An 11,595-nucleotide genomic window follows, 5' to 3' on the forward strand; every position below is an offset into this window, starting at 1 on the left:
TGCCTTTTTCATTTTTTCTGATTGGTTGTCCCATGCTTATTGAGGACAGTTTTTTTAGTCTCTCTTTAACGAACATTTCTTAAAAAATTAAAATATAATTATAACGAGCCAATTGTGTAAAAGTTTACGTGATGCACAATATATCTTAGCTCATGTATTTCCTTTAGTAGTTGATATTCTAAACAATTTATAACATGTTATAAATATATATATTTTAATTAAAATTTTAAAATTCACATCCAAATGCAATCCGTTTCCTCTGTCACCTTTGGAAGTTATTCGTCTTTTAAGATGTTGGTTTTGACATTGATTAGCTTGTTTAGCTATCATATTTTGTCAATTGTGTAAACTATGTGGATTAAATAGAAGGATAAAATTAATTTATTTGGAAAGTTCTATATTTATGGTTTATATTTATTTATGCTCATAGCGAACATTTAAAATGTGACTTTTGGTCAATTTTTTTTGGATAATTATTTTAAATAAAAAATATCGAAAATATTTTTAAATATAGTAAAATGTGACTGCAGTTAAAAAATACAAAACAATAAAAAAAAACTAGTGGAAAACAGAGGGAAGTCAACAAATTTTAAAGGAGTCAATTTGAAAAGTAAAATTAAGATTAAACAACATTGTGATTCTACAAAAAGTTTTAAACTAATAATTAGTTGATTCGAAAGGTATAATAGCAAATTTAATCTAGTGGTTTGGAAAAAGTTAGAACTTAGTCCTTATAGTTTGATAAAATCCTTTAGAACTATGAGAGTTTTATTAAATCAAATATACTATATATGATATTTTATCAAATCATAGAGTTTAAATATTATTTTATTTTTTAAATTATAGATATGAAATTTGTAATTTTTCTGTTCGAAATCGTTAAAAAAAAATTCAGAACTGCTTTAACTCCTATAAAAGCAGCAAGAACTTTTCTATTTGGAAGGTGTCACCAAATAATAAATAAAATAAAATAAAATAAGCAAATTTTTGGAGAGAACCCAAAAACCAAATTCTCAGATAAGCATCACATAGAACTAGCATAAGGAAAACAAATCAATCATCTGAAATCTAACGATCATTATTGAATTATAAAAATTTTCCAGTGCACTTTAAACATTTCTCATTGAATCTCTGCATTCCCATCCTCCTCCTAGTACAATTTTTTTACTTTCTGGATTTAGTCTAAAAATTGAAGCTTTATAATAATATTTCATACAGCTCCAGAGATTGAACACTAAAGTAACCATGAAATTTAAGAAAATGAAATTTCATTGGGAGTGTTTAAATGGCACTGCAAGTATAGCCTGTAATTTGAGGTAAACATTTAGTTCGAGTTTTGTTACCGGCTCGATGATCGACTTGATTCTCCCCCCCAAGAGCTTCCTTTTGGAGCTGCAAACAGTGATTACTGAAAATATCTGCAGTGACATGAAGTCTGAAGTCCAAATTGAACAGAAATTCGATCTCCAAGCTATTCATCTCTTTTGTGCTCACTCCTCCAACTTTGGCATAAAAAGTATTGTTATAGCACCTGCATAGAATCATAACACATTAAGTCGTGTGTAAATATAAGGTATTGTTATATTATAAAATCTAAGAAATTGGGAGGAAATTTTTAGGCATCCCAAAATATGACAGATGAGATGCAATGATATCCGTTCAGCATCATCGAAATGAGACTCTCTGGTTGTTGATATCTTTCCAGGCAGTGTTCGTGTCACCATACTTCGTATAGAATTTTATCTTTTACACATAGGATAGTTTCACAAGTCATTGGTATTATTGAACTTTAAGGGGGCAATTGGGCCCCCAACTTGCCTTAGGTGGAGTAGGCTATTATAGCTCACCCAATATTTGGACCTCCCATCATAATAGTCTAAATTCTCAATTATTATAACTCACACTTAGCTACAATAAAACTATTTGAAAACCCTCGTCGTCTACAGTATTTACTACTTTGTAACCATCCTCTCTCCTCATTTTTAAACATAAACTCATACCAAAATAGTTTGTCCCCCAAACATAGACAATTGTAACCCATAGACTATCAATAGTCTATTGTAACTATTAATAGTATATGTGCGACGTTGTGAGTGTCTTTCCATAAGATTCACAATTCGTGGGTAAATTTTTAATTTTATAGTGAGTGTCTATTCCATCAAATTAAAAAGGATATTCTCGATTCAACAGCTAAAATATTCTTGACATCACAACATCGATTCTTCATCACTAAATTTTAGCATTTTTGTCCCAATAAAGACTTGTTAATAAAACAGAAAATCAGAAACCTTTATAAGATTGTGGACATATTTGAAAAATGAACCAAACATGAGGGACTTGATCATATATTTATACCATTTTTCACTAAAAAGATGTCAGCTGTATAAACTTGAACTTGTGGGTTCTTCTTCATATGATCTCAATTCAATGGATGGAGGGGAAGGCAACTGAAAGAGTGTGTGGTGTGAACTGAAAAAACTAAACTGTAGAATATTAACCAAGCACAAAATCTTTTCATCTCAAGTAAACTACAATGAGGCGAGCTAACTAAGCGACATTAGAACTCACCCGGCATCGATAAACTTTGCTGCAACCATGATGCTGGTGATCAGAAGGCGGTGGATGTTCAAATTAGTTAGGTAAGCATCCATCTTTTGAAGATACCTTTCAATGTATATGTAGGCAACAACTAAGCAAGGAGTGCCACAACATGTGTACTTCAAGATGCGATCGATATATTGTCCAATGCCCATGGTGGGAGCTCGGGAACCATGGAAAATTGTAACATTGTCTTTCTTTTTGAGTCTTTTCAATAACTTTTCATTTTTCTGAATCGACCTCTCGAAAACAGTGGAAAGAATTGACAGCACTCGAGGAGAGCTTGGTATAAGTTTCCCAGATTCACCCAGTCCGAGAAGTGAATCTATTTCTACTTGAAAATCCATACCATTATCTGCCACTTCTCTCATGTTTATCTAGACCTGCACATACACAAATCTTATTTACTTTAATTCATACATAATCCATAGTGAATGGTAAAGAAGCAATCTAATAATACCAGTGGGTCCCTTCTTAATCTGATACTAGAACCAACATTATTGCAAAGGTATATAGACTATTTTCCAACAGATTCAAAAGCCAAGTTCTAAAGCTGCATATATTCCTTAAAACGTATACAGAAATTTGAATAATAGAGATGAGAAAGGCGACAAAGGATAAACATGGTTCTTTAGCCATGTGGTACAGAAGCAAGACGTTTTGTAGGTAAACAAATAAGATGCCACGGTGCCACCAATTGATTCCCATTGCCAATAACTTCAAAGGGAAGAAAAGGAGAAAGGCTTCTTAGAAAACAGAAGGGAAAGATGTTTAATTGGGTTTCAGAATCCGTTACGAGCAGATCCACAGATCAGTTTATGTTATTAGAGATTCAAATGATTCCAACCATATCAGATGACAAATCTCCTCTTCTTTAGTCACTGAACTCTAAAGTAATAGCTTATGAACTATTGATTTATTCCATCAGAAATTATCTCAAACTCAAATGGAAAAAAGCTAAATCTTACCTAGAATTATTTGAACCAAATCAAGTTCTGGAGGCAACTGATCATGTACTTCAAAGAACAAAGAGGGGATGATCTTAAAGAAATCAGAGAAAAACTGTATATGAAAGTGGCAGGTAATTTTGGGCAAAGCTAGGAAGAAAAGAGGACATAAAATGCCAGAAATGCACCAGTAAAAGGGGCTTACAATTTAGAGCTTCCTCAATAACCTTCTCAATCTTTATTGCTTGAGCATACTTGACTTGTACAGGTAGAAAAGCTAGGCAGTTCCTCATGAGCAGAGAAAGAGAAAGTTGGAATCAAAACCAGCTTATTCAGAACTTTGGCCTGTAGACAGCAATTTCTCATGATTCTGGCTGGGTTCATTTCTTGGGAATATTAGAGAGGAATATGAATAAAGTAGCTTTAATCAATTTTTATTCTTTCCTTTCGGGTATAGTCACCAAGGACAAATATTTAATGTCATTTGGGTCCATTCGGGCACAATTATTCAAGCTTTCAAATCACAATGGAAAAGTGTTAGGCATTTGGAGCATTCTTCTAAGAAATCTTATAGGGGAAAAAAGTATCAAATACACACTGAGGTATATGCAGCACAAAGAAAGAAAGAAACAGAACATAGAGATTCCATTCCACCAGAATACTAAAGTAAAAAGCACAGACCAATCAATGGAGATTGTAAGTTATGGGCAGAGGGTGGAACAAACAACAACAATAATGACTTGTTGGCAGGCCAAAAATTCCAAGAAAATCACATAAAGTTATAAAGTTTCCTTTTCCTTGGTAGAAATTTGCAGGATTATCATCATCTCTTACCTTTTGGGGACCCCAAATTTGAATCCAAAATGTGGGGAAAATCATTATAAAACCGAAAGTGCGATCCAAAGTTCAAATCCAGAAGACACAAAACACAACAACAAGAATCATCACATTGCTTCAATTTTTGTAAACCTCTTCACACATTAATTATCACAATCAGAAAAAACCCATCTGGATTCGCAAGTTGGGTAAGAAGAACTTGCTTACAGATTGATGGATTCTGAGCTATCTGATCAATCGTGAGGGTTAAACGATGAAGGGGTTTGCACCAAAAGATGGAGAAACCTGTTTTTGGATCAAATGGAAATGGAAAGAAATGGTTTAAAGATTCCATGGAAATGGGTGAGTGAGGTTGATTGTAGAAGTGGTGTTGGGCAGATGAATTTTGTTTGTTTGCCCAGAAAATTTGGGGGGAAAAGGGGAAAATTTTGAGATGAAAATGAATTGGGTGGAATGGAAAATTTTGGGGTTTGATGGGTTTCTTTGGAATTTGGAGTGTAGCACAAGAAATGGGGTTTGAGAAAAAAGCAACACACGTTCATAAGAATCAGATATGGGTCGGAGTCTTTTGGTGTTTGTCGGTTTTGTCCGATTTGATTGGGTGATTTGATTGATTTCATAGAAACTGGGTTCGTAAAATACAGATGAAAGCCTTGCATAAAAATTGGTGTAATCGGGATATAATTCTATTTATAGATCAATAGGTCAATTATTTTTACTTAAAATTATCTATTTTGGTACATTTACGGCTATCTTTACTATTACTATTATTATTTCGGAGGGTCAAACGATAATGGTAACAATTGAGGTGTTACTATTCATAATTTTTCCTATATATCATCGTAACCATAATGATCCGACTTAAAATTTAGATGCAATTGGACTGAGTATGCTTGATTTGTCAATCAGTTTGTATTTTTTTTATTACAAATTTGGAAGTGGGCCCATATGTTAGTACGGATGTAGGATGCATATTACAAGTAAACAACACAGAGGTAATCAAATGGAATCGATTTTTTTACATTATCATTGATTTACTACTTTTTATTGGGATAATGGTGGTTCAAATCTTTCTCTTATCATCATATTTTTTTATTAGAAAAACAAAAACTAAATTCGAAAAAAATACAAATTATACAATTAAAAATTCTCTTATTTTTATTCTTTAAACATATCTACTCTTTTGGGAGATTTAATATTATTTTTTATTTTTCTAAAACGTTCCAAAACTATATTTATAAGTGGTGGATGAAAGTTAGAACTAGTGTATAGAAATACAACAAAAATTCTAAAAATCAAATTGACCCTTGGTTTTGTTCTTTATTCAACACCAGTTTGAATAATTTTTTTATAAAATAAATCGATTTGGTTCGATTCTTGATTGACCCCAAAACCAATATAATTGAATTGATTTTCACTTCTGGTAGAATATATTATTAATTAAAAATTTTGAGATTTACATCCACTCCAACTGAACTAAAAATAAATCTTAACAAATAAACAGGTTCAAAGAAATATGGATTAATCTAAAAGTTCTTTTGGAAAAAAAAAAACTTGAAAAATGGATTGTCCAAGAATGACTTTAAGAGGTGGTTTGTCTAGGAGAGTTTAAAATTCTCATGGAATGAGTATATGAATTACATTGTTTGGTTTACAAGAATAATATAGGATATATATCTAGACATCATGTGATGCTCAAGCATCTTAGGGTGACCATACGAGAGACATTTTAAAAGTTTTGGATGCCTGAATATAAGATATATATCCAGACATCATGAGATGTCCGAGCATCTTAAGAAGACAATGTCAAAGACATCTCAAAAGCTTTGGATGCCCTCATGATATTAAGTTTCTAAGATTCTCATGTGAGGATATTTTCTTTAGAGCAATACTTAGTGCAGCTTAAGATGCACCAATCTCTATGTATTTCACTATATTATACACATAAAAAATGAATTAAAATTTTTCAAAAAAGAAGAAGAATTTGCTATGTGGTAGACTATAATTAGACAATTTGGTTGAATGCACAAAAATAGATGTTGTCCATAATGCACTTAAGTATTTTTTTTATTGCTATTTTACCATTCATTTTCCTTGTATATATATATATTCATTGATCATTTTTCATTTTTTTTCATCGGTAATAAATAAAATGGTTAAAATACTATTTTTTTTTTAGAATATGTGATATTATTATACAATAACAAGGGGATCCCACAGCCCGGGATCCAAAACATCAAAGCACAAGCAAAGATAGGGTAACAAAGCCTACAAGATAAGATTAGAACAAAACCAACAAAAAAAAAAAAAAAAACAAACTTGCAGACCACTAGAGAGAAAGCCAGAGAAAAGAGACCAAAATCCCACAAAGGACAACAGCAAAATAAAGAACAACAGAAAGTACAATAAGAAAAAACATTCTTAAACACACTATATAAGACCAAGAAAATCAACCCGCTAGGAAGAAGCACGAGCACGAACCGTAGAGACCATAAGGTGAACCAGAGCTGACACCGACCTCGGTTTACTTCCATGCAGTCGCCGATTACGTTCTTCCCAGAAGTAGTATATGGAAGCACACCAGAATACACAGAATAATTTACTACGCACCCCTTACCCGACCCCACTTGACACAACCAACTCAACTCCACATCCCAACCCGCCACCCGATGCGACGAGTCCAACTGACGCAACACACCAGAACACACCTCTCTCCCAAACCCACACTAAAAAAATAAATGATCTCGCGATTCCACACCTCCCCCACACAGAAGACACTCCTTCTCTGACAACACACCCCAACTCTTCAACCAATCCCGTGTACTCCCTCACAGCTAACCACGCACAGAAGGAGAACATAGAATACCACCTCCCACCCACAAAATAACTATGTTAAAATACTATTTTAGTTTCTATACTTTGAGACTTATTCAATTCTAACCGTTATACTTTCAAATGCCTGATTCTACTCCTTACTTAAATTTAGGCATTACTACTATGTTACTGTTGATTTTTTTTTTCAAACTTTTTTTTTATTATTTATTAATATTTTTACTATAAATTATGGAAACATTTCACCTACTATATTTTATTATATTAAAAATATTATTATTATTTAATCAAATTTTTAAAAAATAATGAAATTGAGAGGTTAAATTTAAGATTTAGCAAAAATACATATATTAAACTTGAACCTTCATAAGTTGAGGGACTAAGTTAAACAAACTAAAAAATTACATGTACAAGAATAGTACTTTTAACTTAAACATTTCTATGCAATTAACTATGTTTATATTTTTCATTCACCTACATATAAAGTATACTTTATTTAAATTATTTGATATATAGCTCGAAATTTCATTTGAAATCTAAAATGAATTTATTTTAATTCCCCAGAGCGATCATCACTTTTTTTTTAAAAAAAAAAATTAAAAAATTGATATCATTCTTTTCTCATTTATCTTTATCTCAATATTGTATTAATATAATCAACTAAAACAAATATTATTAACTATATAAATTGTCCAAAATTTTGTATCAGTTACAAATCACCACAATCATTTCTTAAATTTAATGACGAAATTGACTAATTAAAGGTGGACTTGAGTTTCAAATTGAAATTAAATATATTATTTGACAAATCTCGATAATATCATGTGTTATATCTTGATCGTTGGATCAAATAAAATAAGAAGAGTTATAGCACAATATGATGTTTCATTTTGAGAAATGACAAAAAAAATTCTGAATTTAGAAAAATACCAAAATGACTTTTAGAATGATTAATTACGAATTAACTACTACCAAAATCTCCCTTATTAAAAAAAATCTAAAATTCAAATTATAACAACTAAAATTTCACTATTAACTAAAAAATAAAATATTTTTAAATCCTACCATTTTTTACTAATTAAAAAAAATCTAAAATCCTAAATATCAAGATTCTATTAACTATAGTTCTACTAAATTATATAGAAAAATATCTATAAACTATATATAAAAAAATACAAAAACAAGTTAAAATCCAACTACTGTAATACTATGTTGATTATTTTTTAAAATATTATATTTGGTATTTCTATTGAGAAAATTGAACTGTCCACCAAATCATCTTCGATCTTTAAACTTTCTATCTTATATTCAATTAAATATAACCTATCTAAATTATTCTTCCCCACTTCCATCTACTGCATACTTCCTCGTATTGATTTGGTGTGTCCAACGATTCCTCCATTGTTATCACTACTAGAAATTTCTACCATTCACTTTTCTCTAGAAAATTATCCAGTCTATTGTGGCGTATCACATAGTTAAAATTAGAATACAATTCTTTTAGCAAATATACTCTAAAATGTACTCCAAAATTATCCAGTCAATTGTGGCATATCACATAGTTAAAATCAAATACAATTCTTTTAGCAAATATACTCCAAATTTTTTTTGGCAATGTCGAGAATCCAAGACATCATAATATCGTACAAAACTGAATCATCAAAGGGATGAGACAATCTAGTTTGGTATCTTCAATCTCGTTCTACAGAGAGCGAAATTGATTTAAGATAAGAAAGATTTTCTTTTTTATAAAAAGATATATGTAACTTAATTTCATCTTGGGTGAAAAATTTTGTTTTGAGTGAATATGAAAATTTTTAAAGATTTAACCAAAAATGATTTGTTATATTGTAGGACATTTTCGAAATACCAAAAACTTAAATCACATGCTCCATGACAATTTGCTAAAATTCTTATTGAATTTCGGTTGGATCATTTTTCCAATTGAAACTTAAAATCCTGATATATACTCAAATTCCCCAATAAAATAATTTGGCTCAATTTGGTATTAATATTTGGGCTAAAGTTCAATTGAGCCCAAAAGTAGACTAAAGTTCTATTAAGCCTAGGAGTTCTCATTCATTTGAAAGGTTTAGAAATTTTACGCTCGAGCTTAGAGAGAATTCTCCCAAAAATCAGAGGTCTCTTTGACTTTTGAAACATAACATTTTTGAAGATTCAAGTCTCCTGAAGATACTAACATTCTTCAAGACTTCAACTTCAAGAATATCACGCACATCACATGCTCTGTTTCCTCAAATCAAGCGTACGCAATTTAATTGAAAGAGAATCAAACGATCAAATACTAAAAATCGAACCACATCTATACTAATCAATATAAATACAAATTTAATTCCACAAAATATGTTTCTTCGAAACCATCGTGTGAACAACTTTCTTTTAAAGTAAGTTCGAATATTTCAAATAGAGATTTAAAATGTTTAAATTCCATATTTTGTATAAACATTTCAAAATAATATAAATTAACTCACTTTACAAAATCATATGTAAAATTAATGTATAAATAATTCAGAACAAAATAATATTAAATTATTAAAGACAACAAATATCATACAAATTTAAATTATAGTAAATTAATATATAAATTATTTGAAAATATAGAAAGAATTTTGTAGAATAATACATCATTTTAAGCCCTTTTCCCATAAAAAATAAATCATTTGAATGGAAGCGAGCAACACCATTATCTAACTCCAATATCCATTTTCATTTTAAATTTATGAGCACTCTCGTTAGAAAATATATATTTTTTAACTAAAATTTCTAAATAATCTCATCATCAGCTACCTTATGATGTTTTGCTAAAATGAATTTAGTTAAGTAATAAATGACTTCTCTCTTAAAATTGGAGGTTTGATTTTACTTAAAAAGGTTTTATGATAATTTTTGCCGTGATTATTAGTTAAGATAATCTCCTATTCTAAAAAGATAAAAATTAATGTTTTTTATTACGAGAAATATAAATGTTCTCTAAATAAAAAAGAAAAAAAAATGATAAAAGATAATAGATTTCTTGTAACGAGAGTATTAAGGATGAGATTTTTGTAAGGATGTGTTGGGAATGACTTAAACTCGCAGTTCGTAAATGTTGTTAACATATTCTATTTATCCCTAAAAATATTGTTGAGTTTTTTATTCAATAAATTACTATTGATATTGCATCCTTCTATGAAAATCCAATAAATGAATCCATGGCTATAACATGAATACTTTTAACTTTATGTGGTGACATAAAAATGGATTAAGTTTTAGTATATATGTAGTCGATATGGTCTATAAGTATACAGATGAGATTGGATACCTCATATTGGTGGCACTATTGGATGCGGCCCATTTTGTATACTGATACAAATGATGTGATCCAAAGATTATTCATATAGAGACATGTGAGTGGGGACATCATGTACAATGAGTTTGCATAAGACTGGACATCGAAATAGTCACTTTTCTTTATAACAACCGTTTATTGTTAAAACTGACTATCTCAAACTCGATGACTTAGGATAACTCGATCTTAATCATGAGCTAACTATGAACTTCTGTTTATTCAGGATTATCCTTTGATCTGTATAGGTGAGAGTAGTCCAATAGCACTACTCAATAAGCCTCTCATTTTGGGATAAGACTGAATAGATAGCTGGGGACATAGCCTTGTAATATGGAATTCACTCTACCCGATTTAGGGTTAACAGATGAGTTGTTCTCCTAAGCGCTGATGCCTTGTCTTGAACAACAGGGTCCCACCATCTCATGGAAGAAAAAGTTATGATTTATAAGTTGGACTATAAATCAATTGTTCAATGGAGGATCAGTGGGTGCTTAAGGAGCAAGATGTATTTACAGGGGTGGTAAAAAGGTAATCTTTGACCCAGCTGTAAATACTGTGAATGATTGACTTACTGATTATAGTTAAAATGGACATAAATATATTTATAGTGAGGAAAGTGCAACTAAGCTGTAGTGGAATGTCTTAGAAGTTAACGAATAGTGATTAATTTAGTTTAAAGAGTTTAACCAATTAATTACAAGTCGTTGGAGTTCATGATCTGTAGGTCTATAAGATTCCTCTACTAGCTCGTAATTTAGATTAGTAAATTGAGTAATCTTGATAAGATTTGAAAATAGGGTTTAGAATTTGAAATGTTCAAATTCAATCAGGGTTTCTATTTATTGTATTCGTGATATAATTAAAATGATGAAATTAAACGAAATTGGAGAAACGTTTAGTGTTTAAAATATAATTTAAATATTAATTATAAATATTAATTTTATTATTAATTTAATATTAGATATTAAATTAACAAAATTAATTAAAAGATTTAATTAATTAATTTTATTTAAAAATTAATTAATTGAATTG

At 30.2% G+C, this 11,595-nt stretch overlaps 1 protein-coding gene across 7 annotated transcripts; it reads right to left on the reverse strand.

Annotated features, from left to right (window-relative positions):
- Positions 1 to 1,057: 1,057 nt before the first annotated feature.
- On the reverse strand, positions 1,058 to 5,041 carry LOC120077109 (Cyclin family protein). Of its 7 annotated transcripts, XM_090314592.1 has the most exons (5): positions 4,590 to 4,823; positions 3,751 to 3,890; positions 3,567 to 3,660; positions 2,569 to 2,981; positions 1,058 to 1,531 (listed from the first exon to the last, which is right to left on the reverse strand). In XM_090314592.1, exons 4-5 carry the CDS (start codon positions 2,967 to 2,969, stop codon positions 1,282 to 1,284), a joined length of 651 nt encoding a protein of 216 aa, XP_090170718.1. In that variant the 5' UTR covers positions 2,970 to 2,981; positions 3,567 to 3,660; positions 3,751 to 3,890; positions 4,590 to 4,823; the 3' UTR covers positions 1,058 to 1,281. The 7 variants fall into 7 exon arrangements, with proteins under 7 accessions (XP_090170718.1, XP_090170717.1, XP_090170719.1 ...); XM_090314591.1 differs by lacking the exon at positions 3,567 to 3,660 and having other exon boundaries at positions 4,590 to 5,041; XM_090314593.1 differs by lacking the exon at positions 4,590 to 4,823 and having other exon boundaries at positions 3,567 to 3,639; positions 3,751 to 3,898.
- Between the last annotated feature and the right edge of the window lie 6,554 nt (positions 5,042 to 11,595).

Source organism: Benincasa hispida, chromosome 6 (genome assembly GCF_027475165.1).
Source record: "Benincasa hispida cultivar pf3 chromosome 6, pf3_genome.v1.1, whole genome shotgun sequence".
NCBI classification, from domain to species: domain Eukaryota; kingdom Viridiplantae; phylum Streptophyta; class Magnoliopsida; order Cucurbitales; family Cucurbitaceae; genus Benincasa; species Benincasa hispida.